Below are 22963 nucleotides of genomic sequence, written 5' to 3'. Positions count from 1 at the left end.
TTTATTTATAATTCGTTGGGGAAACGAAATTTCTCCCATCAATGAATTCACCCTTGGCAAATATGGCGGTGTTGTGCCTTGCGAGTGCAGAGTAGAATTGGACGCGAAGAGTTTACCCAGTAAGTTGGCTTTTTCCCTTGCTGTTACCGCGATAGAACCATCATCTGCTGTTAGAGGTGGCAAGGCCGACTTAGCAAATCCTTGACTAACGGCTTTCGATACCGACCAGAAAGATCTTGTTCCATTTGGGCAGTTTAGCAATTTGTTTTTGATCCTGTTGTTGTGACTCTCTTTGCATTCATCAATAATTCGCTTGCAGCTATTTCTGGAGGTTAAAAAGTTTCTCCAGTTTTCGGTGGAAGGATGTTGACGCCATTTGCGATATGCTGCGTTTTTAGTGTTTACTGCCTTTTTGCAATTCAGGTTGAACTATTGCTTGTTGTTTGATCTGCATTTAGTAGAAAAAGGGATATAAGCTTCCATTCCTGCCAAGATCGTCTCTGTAATTTGGTTTGCACATTCTAAGATTATATTGGTTCTAAAGCAGACTTCTTTCCAAGGGAATGAGCGATAAAATTCCCGAAGATGGTTCCACTCTGCTGATTTATAGTGCCATACCTTCCGCAGACTCGACTCCGCGGAGGATCCTGCGTTTTAACATCCAACTGGCAAGAAACTGTTATCAATTTGTGGTCTGATATTTCTAGGGGGGCCTGTACTGATACAGTGTACGAGTCAGGGTCTGAAGCCAAGACCAGATCTAGGAGACTCGCGAACTCGCCGTCTCGATCGGGGATTCTGGTAGGTTCCTCCACAAGCTGCGTAAGCCCGCATATGGTGGCAAATAGCTCAGCTTCTCGTCCTTCATCGTCGTTCTTGTTGCAGAAGCGCAGCCAGTTGATATTGTGAACGTTCAAATCACCCATGACGATGATTTCTGCGCTTGGGTAGTCAATTTGCAGTTGGTTAATGCAATCAACCAGGTTCCAAAAAAAAGAGCCGCCAATATTGGGTGTCGCTTGGTGGTCTGTAGATACAGCAGATAAATTTCGTGGCTCCACTGGCTATTATTTTGAACCACATAACGTCGAAGTCCGCAGGTTCAAGCGTTTCCTCCCGCTGGCAACTCAAATCGCTCTTGACAAATACTGCCAATCCAAAGTTTAGTCGAAATCGGGTGTGTAGATCGTATCCAGGATAAATGAGGTGAACATTCGTTGTTGAAGGTTTCACCTTTGTTTCTGCCAATGCCAGAATGTGAGGCTTATTTGATTGCAGGTGTTGGTGTACTGCATTAATATTGGTGTTTAGGCCTCTGATGTTGCAGAAATTGATTTTTAGGCTTTTAAATCCGCCTGATGGATCCCCCCGAGCAGCCTTCGCCCGGAGATCCGAATGGGGGCTAGTTTACCTCCGGAAAGTTTTGGTCGTGAGGGCGCCATCATGCATTACTTTTACTACTCCATTTCCCATTTGGAAACCGGATACATCGACATGGCGGCGAAACGTGAGTTCCATGGAACCACTTCACGCCGCCTAAGTCCTATGTGGTGGTATTGAACCGGGCGATGCAAGTGGACAACATCTACCACCAAAGGTCATATCACGACAATTATCCACCTTTGAAACAAGCCACCAGTAAAGGCACCTCCTGGTGGAATAAAGACTTACCAGCTCTGTGGACCAAAACATGCAAACTGTTCAACAGAGCGAAAAATATAGCAACACTAACCGACTACAATAAACGAATCCGAAAGCCAAAACTGAATGATCGAGGAAGTACTGCGAAGAGGATGAAAACACCACTATTGCAACAGACGATTCTATGTAACCATCCGATTAAACTAGTAAGCACACTGAAAAACCCAAATGGAACCTATGCCAATCCTGGGAGAGAAACTCTAAAACTCTTGCTTAGCACTCATCTTCCAGAATCAGTTAAAATTGAACCAAATAATAACCTTTCAAATCTGGATTGCCAAAATACCAAGGCACGAAGGAAAGATTGGGAAGTTTCAAAAATAAAAGCAAAAAAATAAAATGGGCGATAGACTTTTTTAAAGTGAACAAAGAGCAGGACCAGATGCAATCAACATAGTTCTTCAGCGGCAGAGCAAAGGCATCCTATTACCGCTGCTTGGTAGGTTATTGCGTGCTAGTCTAGCCACGGGATACATACCGGAAACATCGAAAAAGGCTAAAATAATTTTCTTTCTAAAACCTAAAAAAGATTTCTCTCTAGCGAGAGTATACAGGCCAATGACTCTTTACATCTATTGTAATTAAACGAATCAAAAACTTGATTGAAAGACATGGGGAAAAATCTGACAGATATATTCAACAAAATGCAAAAAGGACTAAGACTCGTAGAAGTTTGGTACAGTCGGGCGAACCACACCATTAATCCTGAAAAAACTACTCATTCGGTTTACGAAAAGAAGAAAGATGTGGCCAATTCTAATTTCGTCTGCAAACGTGTGCAATTTGCCCGGGAATTTTAATACTTAAAAGTCATACTTGACGCAAAACTTACCTGAAATCGCACCAAACGAGCAGTAGAAAAGATTTGGGGATTTTCACTTCACATAGTACAATGGCTGTACACTACTATGGTAAGGCCCAAACTAACCTACGGCGCAACAATTTAGTAGCCAAAAGTTGAACAAACCAGAGCAAGAATATAATTATTAAAACTCTAAAGACATGCTCCCCCTATGCATTACAGGAAAAGAGCATTGCTGCTGCCATGGAAACCGACCGTCCACCGCACAATATCATTGTTAAGGAAGAGGCATAGCAGATATGTGGGAAAACTACGACAGTGTTCTAAGCAGAAATTCATGCTGTAGAGATGTGTCTAAGGGAAAACTTAGGAAGAGGTTATGTAAACAAAAACATAACAATGTTTACAATCTTAAGACAGTCAAGCCTTAATAAAAGCTCTAATATGCTGAAACATCAGCTCCAAATTAGTCTGTAACTGTTTACAACGTCACCTCAGTCTGGCAAACTGAAATAGGATAACTCTTACCTGGGTGCATGTATGTGGAAGGAATAAAAAAACAGACTTTTTAGCAAGGCGAGGATGTGAAAAACCATTCATAAGCCCTAAACCTGTATTTGGCATAACAAATACCTCAGTCCGTGGCAGACTCAAAAAGTGGACTAAATAGACTTAGGAAAACCTCTGAGCCCGACTAACGGAGCTGGATCATAGCAAAACAATGTATAGAATATTTTCCAAATTTTCGAGTGCCTGCACGTAAGGGATGGCGGAAACAAAACCTACTGAAGGACAACTTTCCCCAGGAGGAAAACTTATTGAAGAAAAAAGTAACAAAGAGACATATACGGGACAGAACTGGTGACTCTTACGCGTATTTCCAAAACCTAATATTGTACAATGCCAGCAAGTTTTTCTCGATTGTGATTGGTCAATTCTCATTCTAATTGGTTACAACGCACTACTATAAAATCCAATAAGGTACAAGGCCGCCACAATATTAAATAGTATTTCACCATTAGACTGCTAAATATATATATTCGAGTACAGCGCAAAGCAGCCAAATCTTATAGTTTGGCTAAAGCTATTTCTTTACGTTTATATACTCATAACATAACCTTAAATATTTTAGTGCTGTTATTGGCGTAGGTGTCATTAGTTTTTAGTTTGTTTCTATTTGTGAATTAAAATTTGTAAAAATATGGAAACATTTAAGAATTTGCTGGAACAAGCAGTATTTAATGTTAGGGTAGTGAATATAGTAGTTTCGTAATAGAAAATATTATAAGGCTGTTTTACGCTTAAAACTGTCAGGAAAAAAGGATGCTGACTAAACCTCTGATGACTTTAATATTAAGTGCAATGAGTGCCTTTGAATTAAAACCTTTCCGGCTTTGACGAAATCCGAGTGAACAAACTTTACAAAATCTTTTATTTCGAAAGAGGTATGTATACCATTACCCAGTCTACGGCAGTCTACTAAAACCAAGGGTAAAAAATGTGGGTCTTCCATGGATGTTATCACTTAAAAACTCGATTTCATTTTTTAAAAAAGGTTTATTTAATAAGATAATTATTATTTAATTAAAATAATTATTAAAACTTCATAATTCAAATGGACATAGATTAAATATACAACTTAAAATTAATTTTATAGAACTAACTTAAAATTATTATGTGTGCTGTATTTATACAAAGTAGTACAGCGGTGTCAGCGGTTCCCATGGTAGGAGCATCGGGCGTAGACAATGGTAGAGCTGCGTCAGCAGTTCCCATGGAAAAGGAATCAGGCCATCGGTTTGCTAATCGACGGATATGGTATTGTTGCCAATTCCTAGAACTGCTGACTCTGGTTCGTTGCGAAATAACACACGTGTGTGGTTTTGTATTTCAACATATAACAGCTCCCTCATTTAGTTAAAAGCTGATGCCTTGCAGCAACTTTTTAGGGCGAGGTCAACTCTGTGGAGTCCTCGGGGGAGTCATCAGGATGAACGGCAGGTCTTCTTCTGGGGAGGATGCCGCTGAGCTAAAGCTTTGGAGTTTGCGGTTGTGAATTCTCGAGGTTGATGGGAAGTCATCTGTCGAAGTGGTACTCATCGTTAGCATCGGTTGTCTCTTGCGTTTACATTTTATCCAAATGTAAATGGCAACGAAAAGGACAATTAGGGTGATTAAAGTAATAGTAAACCAGGAGATGTGTTGATTTATTGAAGGTTGTTGTATCATTTGTTCCAAATTTTCAGAGTATTGATCCAGTTTGTGTTAAGCAATATTGAGATCGTCTGTATCGATCTTATTTAGTTTTAAAGGTTGAAGATCTGGGATATATTCTTTAGTTGGTAAATGCTCACAACATTTGTAGGGAATAAGTACGGGCTGATTTTTATAGCTGATATTTTGACAGGTTTCAACAATATATTTTGCTTGAACTCTGGTGCTACCAATGAAGGCTGTACTAGAGGGTTGAAGTTGCAGGATACTATTTAGATTAGCGAGACTAGAGGAGGGCTCTCTTCCTACACATTTAATGGTGATGGGTAGTGGATCAGACAGTGAAATCAACCATAAGTTTTGGTCATGGCATTTAGAATATCATTTAAGAAGTCTTCAATAAAGGCATAGCTCTCCATAAGAGATTCACAGGTGTCAAGAACTCCTATTTTCGCAGCATAATAACCCGTAGTATCAGTAAGATTCGCGATAGAATCTTTGATGGTTTTAGAATTTTTGTTGTATATGGGGGGTATGGAATGTTTGGGATAAGGACATTGCGAACAACTAAATCGGGGTCTAAATCCCGATCCCGATCTGATCTGAGTTTTCATAGCTTTTTCCAAAATTTTTGAGAAAGTTGGCAAAATTGATATGGATCTCAGTTGACTTACTTCAGTAGGGTTATTAACTTTAGCCAGAGGCAAAACGTTAGTGTTAGTTTCAGTTTTTGGGAATGTATGAGTTCTCGATACAGCTATTTATGATAGTGGAGCAAATTGAAAAGTCATGTTATGTAATAAGTTATTATTATAGAAGTTCAGCAAATCAGGTTTAGCATTTTTATTATTTTGCCCTATTTCAGTACAATTTTTTTAAGTTATCTGGAATTGTTTTATTTTTATTTTTAAGCTCGACCCATTTCTCCCTCCAACTACAATTCTTAAACTTGTGATTCAGATATGCTTTTTTTTCAGCTCTTATAGCACTTGTAAGATTTCTTAAATTTTTGTAGTAATTCCAAGGGACAGGATACTTAGTGTGCTTAAAGCGATTAAGTGCTTAATTACGAAGATTTTGCATTAATCTGATGTTACCTATTATCAAATGGTTGAAGGCATAAGGGTAGCAATATTGCCCAAAGACTTCCCTGATGATTTGATGACAGTGGCTCAGATCGCAGCCACGAAAGAAGCCATCATGGACAAAATAGTGGACGAAGCGACTTTGGAAAGTAACATTAGACCGAAGTTCCTCAGCGCCCACAACACCAAGCCACCAAGCAGTGGCTGCAGACCATAGCCACAACCATAACACCCTGGGAAGGAGCATCTGTCAGGATGGTAGAGGAATCAGAAATTCCTCACTCCGAAATTATGATTGCTCGATTCCCCTAAGAGAAGATCCTACACCTGGTGCAAGGTCAAAACGAAGGCCTTAACGTCAAAAACTGGCGATCGTAAGACGCCATGCCGAGGGTCACCTGGTGACACTTACTCTCTCAGTGGACAGTGCGTCCGCGGAGAAACTGAAAAAAGAGGGCTATGTGATCAGCTACAAGTTTGGTCACACCACCATAAAGCCGCAGAACAACCCAAAATCTCAGGGGCAGCTAAGCTCCTCAAGCGACCGCGCTGGCAGTTCCAAACAAGGCACAAAGCCCTCGGAACCAGAGGGTGGCAAAGGTGCCCCCGGACCAGCCCCAAGTCCCCAATAACTCTTCAATGGCTAACCCACAGCCAAGAAGAAAATTACACCATACCACTTCTAAAGTCAAATGTATCCAAATCAACCTCCAGCATTGCAAAGCCGCCATGAGTGAGCTAAGAAGGAGAGTTTTTGGACAGAAGATAAATATAGGGCTATTACAAGAACCTTGGATCAACAGAGGATGCATAAAGGGCCTCAACATTAAATCATGCAAGCTAATTCACTGCACTACACATGAACAACCTAGAGCAGCTCCGCTGCTCGACAACAATTTAAAATTTTTACCTGTTCCAGAATTCATCACCCAAGACTTGGCAACTGCAATCGTAGAAGTGCCAACAGCGGGTGATACAAGGCATATTCTCATAGCCTCCGCCTACTTTCCAAGGGACGTAGATCAAGCCCCACCCGAGATGGTACGACGTCTCATTTCATGGTGTAAAGAAAGGAACAGACACTACATCATCGGGGCCGATGCCAATACACATCACAACATTGGTTGGGGCAGCACCGACATAAATCCGAGAGGTGAGCATATTTTTGAATACTTGAATTCTAACAACATAGACATTATCAACAAAGGTAGCAAACCCACTTTTATTAATGCAGTCAGAAAAGAAGTCTTAGACATAACCCTTTCTGACTCATTCACATCACACACAATAACTAATTGGCATGTGTCAAACGAACCCTCCTTTTTAGACCATCAGTCTATTTTGTTTGATTTAGAGGCAAAAATATGTCACTCAGAAGAGACGAGAATACCAAAACTTACCAATTGGGACTCCTATGTAGAGGGTCTCTGTCTGAGTTTAGATGAAACTCCTACCGATTTAAACACAATTGAAGAACTAGAAGATTCATCTAACAATCTAATCAACGCAATCAGTAACTCCTTTGAGAACAGCTGTCCCGTAAAACAAAAGGCTATCCGAAGGGACGTGCCTTGGTGGAACGAAGAACTCGGACGTTTGAAACGAGAGGTCAGGAAACTGTTTAACAAAGCAAAAATTACTAGAGACTGGGCGCACTACAAAACAGCCCTCACCGTGTACAACAAAGAACTTAGAAAATCAAAAAGGAAATCATGGAGGCAGTTCTGCGAGGGAATAGATGAATAAGCCCCAGCACAACGTCTGCAAAAAATCCTTTCAAAAAATCATTCGAACGGAATTGGTCTACTAAAAAAGCCAAGCGGTGAATACTGTAACGATCAAAAAGAAAGCCTAGAGGTACTTCTTCAGACTCACTTCCTGGGATCGCAGATTATTGAAGATAACTAGAACCAGTCAAACCTCCAAAACGAAGGGCTCCAAAACCCAAACGGGAGAAGTAAAAGGCTGGCAAGCAAAATCCTTACAACTAACAGAATCAAATGGGCAATCAAAAGCTTTAAGCCCTATAAATCTCCAGGCAAAGATGGAATTGTCCCAGCTCTGCTACAAAGAGGCTATGAGATACTAAAAGTACACCTACAAAAAATCTTTAAAGCCAGCCTCATTTTAGGACACGTACCACTAGCTTGGAGAGAGGCTAATGTAATATTCATACCAAAAACGGGGCGTCGTCCTGAAAACGAAGCAAAATCATATCGCCCGATTAGTCTAACCTCCTTTCTTCTAAAAACAATGGAGAAAGCAATCGACCAATACATAAGAAGCGTAACTCTTTCTAGAACACCGCTCCACCCTAGACAATTTGCCTACCAAGCAGGCAAATCTACAATAAGTGCACTGCACTGCCTCGTAAGAGACATAGAAAAGTCAAACGACTGCAAAGAAATTGCTCTTACTGCATTCATTGACATAGAGGGAGCATTCGACAATACCTCACACCTGTCCATAACAAAAGCCTTGCAAGACTGGGGGGTGGAGGCCCCCATCGTAAAGTGGATAGGATCAATGCTCAAGCACCGCTCCATCACAGCAGAAATAAATGGAGCGACAGCAACAGTAACCACAGTAAAAGGATGTCCCCAAGGAGGGGTTCTGTCACCTCTACTGTAGACATTAGTAGTAAACAAAATTCTTAACATATTAAGTAGATCCGGATTCACAGTTCTAGGCTACGCAGATGACCTGGTAGTAATAGTTAGGGGCAAGCACGAGGGCGTAATATCGAATCGAATGCAAAGTGCCATAAATACTATACAAAACTGGGGCGAAACTGAAGGATTATCTTTAAATCCTAGAAAAACAATTTTAGTGCCGTTTACCAGAAGAAGAAAGCTAGAACTCAAAGCACCTATATTAAACGGAACTCAGCTAACATTTTCTAACGAGGTGAAATACCTGGGGGTTACCTTGGACCACAAACTAACTTGAAACAATATTCTAGACAAGACCATTTCCAAAGCCATAGTGGCAATCTGGACATGCCGCAAACTCGTTGGCAAGACATGGGGGCTAAAACCGAAAATGGTATACTGGATCTACCAAACAGTCATTAAGCCCATCATCACATACGCTTCGCTGGTATGGTGGCCGAAGACCAAACAAACAACCGCACATACCAAATTAAACAAAGTCCAAAGGCTGATATGTCTAGGAATAACCGGGGCAATGTCTACTTGTCCTACCACAGCCTTAGAGACACTGCTAAACATGCCTCCACTTCACATAAGCGTGAAAAAAGAGGCAATTAACAGTGCTCACAGGCTTTTCCAAACCGGCAAATTCAAGCCTGGGGATTTAAGTGGTCACCTGCGCATCCTCGAAGAAATCAAACTGGAAAATGACAGCAAACCACGTGACCACATAACGGCCATGCTGGATCTAGAAATTCCATTCGAAGTGATCATAGATGATCGCCAATCATGGGAGAAAAAAGAAGTACCAAAAGCCGACAATGCATCGCTATGGTACACAGACGGTTCCAAACTAACAGAAGGAGCAAGACTGGGCGTGTCAGGCCCTAACATTAAGATCTCAAAGTCACTGGGCAAATACCCTAACATCTTTCAAGCTGAAGTGCTTGCCATAGACATATGTGCAGAAAAGTGCATGCTGAACAGCTCCTAGACATGAACAGATCAGACATCACAACAGCAGTCGGACTCCTAACCGGTCATTGCCCAGTGAAATATCACCTAAAGGTAATAGGTATAACAGAGGACGACCAATGTAGATTCTGCAGCAATGCCACAGAAACAGCAGAACACCTGCTCTGTGAATGCCCGACCCAACTCTGCAAGAGGCTCAAGTACCTGGAAGGGGTACAACCAACACCTCAAGAAGTGGGACAACTACCTCCCAAAAATATAGCTTTGTACGGCAGAAGTCTAAGACTTTTTGAGACAAACTAAGACAAGTAGAGTTATGCACAAAATATCTCACAGGTAGCAGTGCTGAGCGGCGGATCAGCCGAAACGACTCCCTTCTCAATCTACAATCTACCTATTATCCAGGGATTATACGACTTTTTTTACCATTTTTTAATTCTTAACAGTGGATGTGTATTAAAAATGCTCAATATTGTTGACGTTAAAAAATCTACTTTTGAATCAATGTTGTTAATCAGATAAATGGAATTCCAAGATACACTTTCGAAGTCGGCCTGAAAGTGAGCATAATCAATACGGTCTAGGGATCTAAACAAATACGAAGTATTAGGTGTTTCGGCATTAATTAGATTTAAACGGACATAAACAAGTAAGTGATCTAAAACATTAACATCTCGAGTGCCAACATCCTGTAAAAAATATGTTAGGATTGCAGCAGATCAAATCGATTAACAGAGAAGTTAAATGAGATACTTTTGTTGGTTCTGAAATCATCTGATTGAGACTAAAGGTTTTCAAATTATTATTTAACCGAATAACCTGAGAAGCATCATTATACAGCACATTTATGTTAAAATCACCAAAACACAACATTTGGTTACAACCGGTGTAAAAATTAATTAAGACATCCTCAAAATAATTTAAAAATTCCTGTCAGTTGGTTCCAGGAGGTCTGTAAATATTTCCGATAATAATTGACTCACACATTATCTTCATCTTTACCCATATATGTTCAATTATTGCCCGGCACTCACTTTTTAAGATGGAAAACTGAATGTTAGATTTTATATAAATTCCAACCTCACCTCCTCCCCTACTACAATGCGATCTTGTCTAACTAGATGGTATCCATTAATAAAAGTACTTTCGTAAATTACGTTTGGATTAAGCCAGCTCTCCGTTATACCAAGTATATTATAATCATATTTAAAAATATGATCTTTAAATTTATTGAAGTTATTTAAAAGAAATTTAAAACAAATGAGCACAGTGCGTAACACAAGAAAAATTTAGTAAAATAAAAAGAAGGAAAAGGAAGGAAGTAAAAATAGAGAAAAATAAATAAATTATATAAAATAAAAAAACCTCTTTTCACGTAAAGAAAAAAAACACCTAAACGTAGCAGCTGCCGCAGAGTTAATAATTAACCCAGAATTCGTACAGACAATTTTTTAAAAATGCGATAAAAAATAAAGTTTACACAAAAAAAAAACCAAAACACTTTCTCATAAAATATTAATCTACTTTAAAAACATACCACCGTAAGTACTAGATTAAATCATACTGTTGTTATTATTTATTATAGAAATTAAAAAAAGGAACAAACGTTTAGTTCCTAAAAGCATCCAGTTCTTCCATGTTATTGATTCGGTGAACAATATTAACACCAAGCACTTTTAGATGTATATTTGTCGGTAGCCGCTGTTAACAAGGATAGCCTAGTTTTAGTTAGGACTTCACGCACTTGCACACCTGTAGATTTAAGGTTTTTTCTATTTTTTTAAATGCTCAACCGATCATCGTTATTGAAAAACCGCACGACTACTACTGGTCTGGTGGCTTATCGGACGGCGTTTTTGATGGTATTCTATGGCATTTTTTTATCTGCGCGGGATTTATGTTTACATTCATCTGTTTAAAAACATTTTGAATCTTTGATTGTAGATTTTCATTATTTTCAGCCGGTATTCCAAAAATTCTGACATTGAAATTCCTTAACGTTTGCTCCTGATCGTCCAGTGCATTTGCCATTTTTCGATTATCAAATTTTAGTTTAGTTACCTCCAGCTGAAGATCCGATATGCACTGCTCCTGCTCCTTAAATTTATTAGCGTACTTTTTCTCCATAATTTGGGCTACCTTTTCTGCAATATTTTGTAGAAATCGATCGGTAAAGATTCCTTTGATCTTTTCAATGTCATTTTCTGATAGAACCATATCGATTTTTAGACTACCGGGTATTAATACTAAAACACACAAGTCACAGAGTAGATCCAAGAACCAACAAGAAGTAAGGCGTTTTTCAAGATACAAACAACTTGTTAACACTTACTAGCACAAAATATACACTTTTTAAGATAAAATAGATTTTATTTTGTTAATAACATTTAGAAAATAGTGAAAATTTATCGCAGCTACTAAAACGTGTGTTTACTCACAAAGCGCCATCTTTGTATATGTATCTTTAATCTGTATAATGAATTTTAATGAACATTCTCGCACTTAGTGACATCGCGTGCTAAAATACGGGATGATTTGATACATAAAAGTAGTAATTCGATGGAGAATTTAGATATATAATTCGTCAAGACATTCATATCTATGTTAGAGTAATTTATGATTCAACACTTCTCGCTATAAAATGTCAAATTAGGACAGGAAAGGAAAGGAAAAGTCTATTGACAACCGTACCTATTTATAATTTTGTTTTAGCTCAACCGGATTTTAATAGCGGGTTATTAAAGTTAATTTTTCTTACAGATCTTGTGTTAGTCCCAATATCCCCGAGTGGTCCATCATGCAAAGGATAAGCATCAGTGACAATTTTCAAAGAAATTAATTTAGAAATTCCAAATTCATGATCTTCATCCCCATATTTTGCGTTTTCCAAAACTTTATTAACAATAGTTATTTTTTCTGCAGGCGTGACTTGACTAAAATTAATTATTATTATTAGATTTCTACATGTGGTTACGCCATCAATTTTATTATTTATTTTTATCCACATACCCTTTGATTAGAGGTTTATTATCTGCTACAGGGTTCTTAAAAGGGGATGCAAAAATATCTTCTGTATAAAACACGGATGTGACAGTGGAAGTTTCATGTCCAATTTCATATAACTCGGAAAAGTGTTTCAGAGCGGCATCCGATATAAACAGTTTTATAAAAATAAGGTCTACTGTCTGAAAAAAAAAACAATATACAATTTTGGTAGATACCGTACGTTGGGCTTAAAACTAAAATACTAAAAAAGTGAAATACCTGTCCTTTCTCATTTTCAAATGTTAATCCAAGCATTGATAAGTTATTTAAGTAGAGTTTTATTTGTGGGAGATTTTCTTCATTGATAGCTATAATATAATCTGGCACAATATTACCATCTTTATTAGATGGTCCTGCTTTTGGAGCCATGTTTGCTACAATTAATTACTTAGAGTCACTTTTTGTAGGCTTCTTTATCTTGGTATTTGTTAAATTGACAGACAACTTTGACGTTTTCAGGGTTTATTATGATGTTAAGTGTATTATACAAGGTGTAAATAAATAGATGCGAAAAAATTCAGGAGCTGATTCTTGGGTAAATTTTAAGAAAAAAACTTTATATGAAGGTATATCCTAAAAGTTCTAACTTTTGAGATACCGGGTGGTAAAGATTGAAGAAATTTTTTTTTTACAATACCTGTAAAACCTCTGTAGATATTGCAGTAATATTTGGTATGCATTTTCTATAGATCAAAAGGCAATTTCTGAGGCTCACTTATTTACAACATCGCGAAATCTCAAGATGCATTGAATCCCTAAATGGAACTACGCTTGTACCCATTGTTGGCGTTTACATAAATAAGGAGCGCATGGTATATTATCTCATTGATTTTTGTCAATTAAATAATATTAAATTGAATTTTCACCAAGACTGTCAACATCTCAGTCCAATGTAACATCTGGGAATAGTAAACTCTCTACTGTTTACATACAAGCTAGTAACAATCATGTAAATGTAAAACACATTCAATCTAATGTTTTACCTAGCCAACTAACTCTAATGTTGTTAAATATTCAATCTCTGCGACATAAAACTAGTGAACTTTCACTTTTTTTGCATGACTTAAACTATCCTAGTATTTTATTACTTACTGAGCACTGGCTTAAACCGGGTGAGCTTATTGATCTACCAAATTATGTTATTTTGTCTAGTTTTTGTCGGATTTTGTCTTCTCATGGTGGATGTATGATATTATTATGTAAAAACTTTTTAGAACACAACTCTTTTCAACAGGTAGATAAATTTAACCATCTCCTAAAGGAAATGACTTTTAAATTTACTGTAATTTACTCCAAATCCATAAACTTATATGTAATTTGTACTTATGGATCTCCTCTAGGAGACTGCAGCGAATTCTTTTTAAAATTAGAGGCACTTTTATTTGAAAATGCATCGGCGGCTTACGTAGTTCTTAAAGGAGACTTTAATATCAACTTTAATGATAAAAATTCTGTCTTTACTCGCGCCTCGATCATCTAATGGGGGCATTTAATATACATATGCATGTAAAAGATTCTACTCCTATAACACAGTCAATAAGCTCCACTATTGACTATATTTGTTCTAATTTTCCATATGACTCCGTGGAATGTACAGTAGCAAATTCTGCTTTATCAGACCATGAGTTTATACTATGTAAAATAGCAAATATACAAAAGGAATGTAGTGTATCTGCGCAGCGATATGGTCGAATTTGGTATTAATAACTTTAATAAGTTTCGTCAACTTTCAGCTCTTGAGTTCTGGAGTTCTATTTTCGATTTATCTTCCTTTCACACAAAAATTGTTAAGCTCTTTGATGCTTTCTTCCCAAGGATTAAAATCAAACCGAAATCCAAACCTATAAAATCTTGGTTCACGAGGGGTTTGAAAGTATCTTCAAGAAATCTGAGATCTCTTCACACAATAAGAAAATTCGCCGACTCTCCAGTTTTTCATAACTATTTCAATTCTTACCGAGCCTTGTATCGTGGTCTGATAAGAATCTCTAAGCAAACTTACTACTCCAACCGTTTAAGTGGTTCATCTAACAAATATAAGAAGAGTTGGAAAATTATTAATGATATTCGTCACAATTGTGGTAAGCAGTCAAGATAATGCCCTGAAGTCTCTTCCAATGATTTTAACAATTTTTTTTCTAATATTGCTCTACAACTTCAGCAAAATTTGAACCCTTCTGTGGATCCTCTATCCTTTATGCCAGCCATTCATGTTCCAAATTCCTTCTTCTTTATACCTACAAACCTAAACGAACTCAAGGATATTCTGTATACCGAAAAACATAAAAATTCAACTGGAGAAGAGCACCTTTCAGCTAAGATTTTTCTCAATCTTCCAGAAACGGCGCTAAAGGCACTAGTTGACGCAATTAACCTTTTTTGGAGCAAGGGGATATTTCCATCTTGCCTAAAATCAGCTAAAGTTATCCTAATTCACAAGGGTGGAGCTCTTGATAATCCTTCCAACTTTCGTCCCGTCTCTCTCTTGTCTACGCTATCAAAGGTAATCGAAAAACTGGTTAAAAATCGAATAATGTCCTTTTTAGAGTCCAAAAACATCCTCACCAGACTTCAATTTAGCTTCCGTGAAAATACCAGTACCAATGATGCCATGTTTAATTTTTTTCATGAGCTTTACTCCCAGATAAATGCTGGTGGAGTTTCGGCATAAATTTTTTGTGATTTGTCGAAGGCTTTTGATTGTGTCTGCCACAGGATTCTGCTGCGGAAGCTTCATCATTATGGATTTCGGGGAGTTTCATCTTCTTGGTTTGCTTCCTATCTGCAAGATCGGCAACAACGAGTGCTTGTAGAATCTAAGTACTCTGATTACCATCCTATCACCTTGAAGGTTCCTCGGGGTTCAATTTTTGGGGCCTATACTTTTTCCCCCATATATAAAAGATCTTACCAATCTTAATGTACGAGGGAAATTTACTCTATTTGCCGATGTTACCACACTTCTTTGGCACAGCCCAGATACAGATACTCTGCGAACTACATTAGCAACTGATCTTCAGGCAGTAAATTTCTGGTTTGAATCAAACTTGCTGTCACTAAATCCTCAAAAAACCAAATTATTGTTTTTTAAGTGTGCTCTAGACAACGTGCCTTTTTCTAATTCAGTAGTTCAGCAGTTTGATAATACAAAATTTTTGGGTATATTCATTGACAGAGAACTCAAATTTGAAGAGCATATCCTCGGTACTTGCAAAAAGGTGTCTGCAGGTTGTTTTGCAGTCAGAGCGGCTACCCTGGAGCTTGGCATGGAGTTTGGAAGATGTGTATATTTTTCATTAATTGAATCCCACCTTAGGTATGCCATTTGATTCTGGGGTAATGCAGCTGCCTACCTTCTACAAATGCTGCTTGGTTTACAGAAGCGTGCTGTACGTTACATCTGTGGGGCTAAACCAAGAGTTTCCTGTCGCCCATTATTTGTTAGGCTGGGCATACACACTGTCTTCTCCCTCTACATTCAGGAAGTGGCCTGCTTACTTTTTGCAAATCGCTTTAAATTTATAACCCCAAATCCAAGATACTTAACGCGTCAAGTGAACGATCTAAATCTTCCAATCGAAATCTTCCCTCCTCCACATTAAGTAAAAAATCTTCTATTCTAACGAACGATCTAAAAATTCTAGGAGGGAATCAAAATTTTTAATCGTTTACCAGGTGGAATCAGGGAGGCAACATGTATTGACACTTTTAAACGTAAATTGAAAATACTTTTGACCAAAAGATGTTACTATTCACTGGATGAATACTACGTCGACACATTCTAATTTTCCCTAAGTGTAAGTTTACAGTATTTGATTTGTTTGTATGGTTTGAATTCTTTGCTGTCCTATACTTGAAGGGATAATTATGGAATTTAATTTACTTTGTATGTATTTTTTTTCTGCTGTTTTTATGTATTGTTTTCTGATGTTTGTTTTGGAACTCGAGTGTGTATGGGGTGTAGTGGTTAAGTTTAGTGGTAGTAATTTAAGGTAGCTTTGTTTAGAAGAATTTTTCTTTGTTAATAACAATAAAGCATGTTTTTTTTTTAATTTGTATCAGTCACATTCGTGCAAGATTTAATGTAAATATTTTTGATGAAAAATATGATACACTACTGTTTACTTAACCTTTTAACCTTTTTTATTTTTTACCTAACCTTTCAAATAATGGATTAACGTACTAATCTGTGTTCACCTGTTAAACGTTTGCTGATGATTGTTGGTTGATTGTTTTTTGTCTTTTGATCGTTGATTCTCTTTTTAAACTTTTTTGTGCAATTTTGATCTATCAAAATGGCAAATTATTCAAATGCAGAAATGACCGATATGCATTTTGTTTATAAATACTATAAACTAATGGAAATTCATTGCAAGCATCTAGCATATATATGCTGAAATACACCCTCAACGAATGGCACCTCATAATACATTATTTGCACACCTTTATCAAAGACTATGAGAATTTGGAACTTTTCAACCAAGAATGCATGATTGTAGTCATTTTGGATGCATGATATTAGAACACCGGAATTGGAAGAAGCAGTACTTAATTCAACTGATTAACAACCTGACACCAGTATTAGAAAAATTGGTCTGCAGCCACATGTCAATCATGTTTAGACTATTTTAAAGGATTAGTTATTATATCCATATCACGTATAACGAGTCCAGGCTCTATTATCACGAGATTTTCTTAGGCGTCTTGAATTTTCTCGTTGGATGTTAGAAGTCATTGAGCAAAATCCTCAAATTTTTTCAGATTCTGTTTACCGACGAAGCTAATTTTTCCAGAGAGGCAATCATTAACTACCATAATAACCACATTTGGGCAGATGGAAATCCTCATGCCATAGTTGAAGCTCATAACCAACAACAATTTTCTTTAAATGTATGGGTTGGAATCATTGGAGACCACCTTATTGGTCCACATTTTCTACCACAGAGATTGAATGGGGAAACATACGCTCGTTTTCTCTAAGACATACTTTCAGGAGGCTTCTTGAGGCGGTACCCCAAGATGTTAGAAGAGTGATGTGATTTATGCACGATGGAGCTCCTGCCCATTTTTGTTTATTAGTACGTCGTTATTTAGACGAAACATCCAAATCGTTGGATAGGCCGAGGCTGTCCTTAGTTTTGGCCACCTTGGTCACTAGATATAAATCCACTAGATTTTAACATGGGGTCATTTAAAAACTTTGGAGTTCCGTTTATTCTTTTCAGAATTCATGTGTCGAAATTCAAAATTCTTCCGGAATTTTTTATCGGATTCTTCGACAAATGCGGCGACGTATAGACTGTAGCATAATAGCAGAGGGTGTTCATTTTCAAAATTTTTTTATAATTATTTAATTTCTTTCTCTTACATTTGGTTTAAAACAAAAACTAGAATCACATCTAAACATTAATTATATACATGTAAGACATTTAGGTAGATACATTTTATTTTTTTAATTGAATACGCAACCTCGCACAAAAGAAAGTCAAGAGATCAAATTTTCTCAGAAATAAATGAGAATTACAAAAACAAAAAAAAATTAAAAAAAAGAGGCGTACCATATTCTTAATTAAAAATCGAAAATATTTTAAATGCATAGAAAATGCATACCAAATTTTATTAAAATATCTACAGTGGTTTTACAGGTATTATAAAAAAAAATATTTTTCTTAAATCTTTACCAACCGGTATCTCAAAAATTACGCCTTTGAGGACATACGTTTATAAAAAGTTTTTTTCCTAAAATTTACCCGAGAATCAGTCCCTGAATTTTTTCGCATCTATTTATTTACACCCTGTATATACTTAACATCAAAAATCGAAAATTTAGACTGTACAGCGCAATTCAAGCTACTGATCCTGAAGGGTGTAAATAATTAAGTCAAGCTATTATAGTTATTATGATTTCCCTTCCTTTACATTCTTCATAAAATTTCCATAAAATATACATTGGCTTTTTTATGCTCGACTCTTTGCTGAGCCTAGTCTGGGGAGCGATCAAATTAGCGGCGAAATGGCCTTTGTTGCTCTGCGTAGCCTCTTTGTTGATCCCAAGTTGACATGTTCCTACTACTGATATTGTCTCTGTCTCTTCGGAGATCTGTTTTCTAGCTTTTGCAGTATCATTCACGTGTTGTTTTTGAAAGTGGTAGACAATGGTAATGTAGAAACTAGTCGGACTAACATTGTCTTTGTTTTTGTACAACACGACGTTTCGGTCGGTAAGTATCTCCAACCGTTATCAAGTGTAAACCAAAGCAACTTCCTATTCTGCAGGCTTAAATATGATTGATGGGATCAATGAGGCGTAAATTCTGATGATGCGTGAAGAGAGCGTCTGCTAGAAGAGGTCCTCATATGTTGGGAACCTCCTATATCACCATTCTCTACCACTTTCAAAAACAAATTGGACAACCGGTACGGACTCGAAACCAGCAACCTATTCAGGCTTTAAAAAAGCAAGAATTAAGATGACCAAAGAAGAAGAACACATCAATTTTCTACGCAAAACAAGGGATGAGAATATTGTACCTAAGGGTTTAAGATTAAAGATGACTGTACCACGCAGAAGGTCAGAACGAATTATCAAGCGTGCTAATAGGGAACTAGTGCGATCTCAACTGAGCTATAATTGCTGGAAGAAATCACAGTTAGAAGTCGACTATATGGAACGTTTCCACAAAATCAAGAAAATAACTTTGGATGAAGATTACGAGCCAATTTTTGATAAAATTGACCATATATGTCAGAAGCTTAGAAACAAATTCTGCTCTTGGCGAACTAAGATATGAGGTTAAAATCACTCTGGACCAGCTGAACAGGCAGAAAATTAATAAAAATATTGGCAGAGAGGAAGAGAGAGCGCTGAAAGATCTGAGGAAGGACAAAACCATTAAAATTCTACCAGCGGATAAGGGTACTGCGACAGTTATAATGGACGTGAATATGCACTCCAAGCAAATACGATAAGGAAATACTGATTCATACGTTAAGAACTCCAGTCATTTTGTGGATCTACTTCGACCTATTAGTATCGGACCAGAGGATAGAATAGTTAGCTTTGACGTGGCAAGTCTTTACACCAATGTCCCGATTGGAGATTCCCTGAAGATTATCCAGGATAAACTGAGCAATGACACGTCACTTCCGTCTCTAACTAAGCTTCAATGTTATTCTTAGATGTTCTTGTCAAAAATACAAATGGCATTATAAGAACGTCTGTGTATTAAAAACCCACACATACTGGACAATACCTATACACTTTGATTCCAATCACTCTGGTTCGACTAAAGTTGGAATCATCAGGTCTCTGTTCAACCGAGCTGTAACCACCTGCAATAACGACGCAGACTTTAAGTCGGAAGTAGCACTTCTTCCTAAAGATCTGCAGCCGAATGGTTATTCCAAAAAACTTATCCAGCGGTCGATGGCGAAGGAAATCAGAACCATGCATCAGAATCAACTGGGCTTCTCGCAATCCCCTATATAAAAGGTACATTTGAGAAAATTCGACGAATTACTAAGAAGTTTAATCTAAAAACCGCCTTTAGATCTGGCAATACAATAAGAAGTTCTGTTTCCAAAACAAAGCCAGAATCTACAGCAGACATCAAAAACTGCATCTACCAGATTCCTTGTGAGGGTGGGGACTCATATGTTGGCGAAACCAAAAGACCCTTGGCAGTTCAAGGAACATCGCAAATGGACGACCACTGTAGAAGTAGCAAGATCAGGCATTGCTGAACATGCTTGGACAAACGGCCATAACATTCACTGGTCTGAAACAAAAATCCTAAAGAAGGAATCACACTGGCGAATAAGAAAATTTCTGGAAGCTGCCTACATAACGAAAAACCAGAGCGTCTTCAACCAACCCAGTGTGGATATTCCCAACATCTGAAGACCTCTTCTAGCAGACGCTCTCTTCACATATCATCAGAATTCACGCCTCATCGGTCCCATCAATCATATATAGGCCTGCAGAATAAGAAATTGCTTTAGCTTACGCTTGATAACGGTCGCAGATAATTACCGACCAAAACGTCGTGTTGTACGAAAACAAATACAATGTCAGTCCGACTACCCGTTTCTATTCACGTGTTGTTTTTTAAAATATTGTAACCTTATTGGCAACGCAGCAAATATCAGCTGTGCTTGATCATTTCGAAATTATAGCGGTGACACCGCACAACATCTCTGAAGACACGTGAAAGATTAACGAATCATCCCGAACCATGGTCTGCCGAGTATATAAGAAGCCCGCGCCGCCGGGAAACCAGTTAAAGTCGGAATATTGGCACGACCTTTAAACTCGACTTAAATTGTACTAAATAAATACAGTGTAATTAAATATTTGTAATCTAAATACGAATAAGAATTTGATAAAAACATTAATGTCAGGTGAGAGGTGAAAATGTTAAAGCTGGTAGATTTAAAAGTTGCTGAGCTGAAAAGGGAACCGGAGAAAAAAATTCACAGATTTTGCAACATGCGCAAACATCGTAGGCGTATTGAAAATACCAGATACAAGTGTTCATTCATTTGCTTCAATGATTTCTTCATTAAAAATCTTTCCATTGGATGCTGTGTAGGTATGGCTTCCACTTTTCTAGATGCTTCAGACATGGATAATCGTAACAAATACCAAGCTGCTTCTTGGGCACACATTTCCACATTATTTAATGCTAGTTTACCCAATTCTTTCATACACATCTCATAATCCATATCTGGATATTTATCACGAACTTTTATTAATTCTCGATGAAGGGAACTAAAGCCACGCTCACTTTTATTCACATATTCGGCAACGTAAGCAGCACAGGAATATTCATCTAATATAAACTGAACATCCATATTTGACTGCAAAGCTTTCGAAATACATGGATTAAATGGACTGATCCAAATGTCTTCAATCCCACGTTTCATAAAAACCGAGGGTCGATGAATGCCATGTCGAAGAATGTCCAAATACTCATCAAATGACTCTAAATAAAATTTTTGAAGGAATTCCTCAAAACTTGTCAAAGAACCCACCTCTAAAGCTTTATGCATTTTTTCAAATAACAAAACTTTTGAGTTATCCTTATTAACTGGCAATACCGGAATTAATACCCTAGTTTGATCCATCGGCCAAAATGGTGCCCCAAAACGGCATTTTTTTGTATTTTTTTTGTAGCATGTATGAGTATGAGCATGCGTTTGTAAATTCCTGGGGCTTGAAACTAAACATTCTTCGGCTGAGGCAATACTATCAATTAATGCAATAGTTTCCGGTAAATGTTCATCATTTATTAACTGTGCCTCGTGGGAAGGTGGAGCGTTTTCAAGCCATAATAACATATGACAGTGTGGACTACCTCTATGCTGAAATTCCACCCTACGAAAGTAATATTTTAAATAATATTTTCCAAATGGGCCATCTCTCTTTTTTTTAGAGCAATCATGATTGTATCTACTAATTTGTTAAAATATAGGCAATAAATAACAGGATCATTGTTCACTAATTCCGCTTTAGCACTATTAGACATAATATCAAAGATACTATCGTCAATGTTATCTTCATCGTCTAAATTTTGTTGAAATTTATAGGCGCATTTTAAGAGTGGCTTCCAATGTACCACTGATGCACTAAGTGTTACAAATACAGTTGGTTTTTCGAGTTGACGCATCATACAAAATAAGTCCTTTTTCTTTGACTGCCAATATTGTATCGAATTAGGTATATTTTTTAAAAACGACTCATTCTTTTCCATGCTTTCTTTCACAAATTCTGGATCTAATAAATCTTCTCTTGTAATACTTTTTACCTCATGGTTATTATTGCGAAACAATACTTGAAATGTTTGAATAATTCTCAAACGCATGATTTTGGCTGCCATGTAAAGAATGTGATTAGGGGTAACACCACGTCTATCTCTTCTACGGATTTTACTAGTTGCCATCATATAAGGAGTTACATTAATTTTAAATTGTCTTTCATGTCCGTAATAGATAGCAGGAAATGATAATTCCTCTGCATCAGCGTCAAAAGATAATGCAAACGGTTTGTTTTTCTGACCTGGGGCTAAATGTAACACCATATCTTCCCCCCAAAAAATTGTTTGCTGTTGCATGTTTAATAATTGCTCAGTTGTTAAAATTTTTTCTTTACGCGACGAAACTACGTCCATCATGTCTTCTTGACTATTCCTTATCTCGAAATGCTGGTCGTAAAATATTTGATTTTCTTCTGCAAAATCATAACCTTCATGTATACCCAAGAATGTGTTATTAATTTTAATATCATATTTTCGGTATAATGGCGTATCTCGTAAATATAATAACCATCTACGCAGAATAGCTTTTGAGACACATCCAGACAAATATGCCCCTTTTTAAAGAATATGACGCTTTATTAAAACTGTCACTGCATATTCATCGTCAACATTTCTGGGCAGGGAAGTTACCATATTATTTACACTGACAGGAACATTTATTATTTGACCCACCAT

General features: G+C 37.3%; 1 protein-coding gene across 2 annotated transcripts in view; it reads right to left on the bottom strand.

Moving 5' to 3' along the window:
- The window catches only part of LOC126734220 (anoctamin-3-like), a 151599-nt gene extending 138687 nt beyond the window's left edge, over positions 1–12912 (bottom strand). For both annotated transcript variants that reach the window (XM_050437756.1, XM_050437757.1), the window contains exons 1-3: positions 12693–12912; positions 12438–12613; positions 12187–12361 (exon numbers count right to left, since the gene is read on the bottom strand). In XM_050437756.1, coding sequence (XP_050293713.1) covers positions 12187–12361; positions 12438–12613; positions 12693–12842 — 501 coding nt within the window. In that variant the 5' untranslated portion in view covers positions 12843–12912. The remainder of the gene's footprint in view (positions 1–12186; positions 12362–12437; positions 12614–12692) is intronic.
- Positions 12913–22963: the final 10051 nt, after the last annotated feature.

This window comes from Anthonomus grandis, chromosome 3, assembly GCF_022605725.1.
Source record: "Anthonomus grandis grandis chromosome 3, icAntGran1.3, whole genome shotgun sequence".
NCBI classification, from domain to species: Eukaryota; Metazoa; Arthropoda; class Insecta; order Coleoptera; family Curculionidae; genus Anthonomus; species Anthonomus grandis.
The sequence above is the reverse complement of the archived record's forward strand: the minus strand, read 5'-3'. Positions and strand labels throughout refer to the sequence as shown.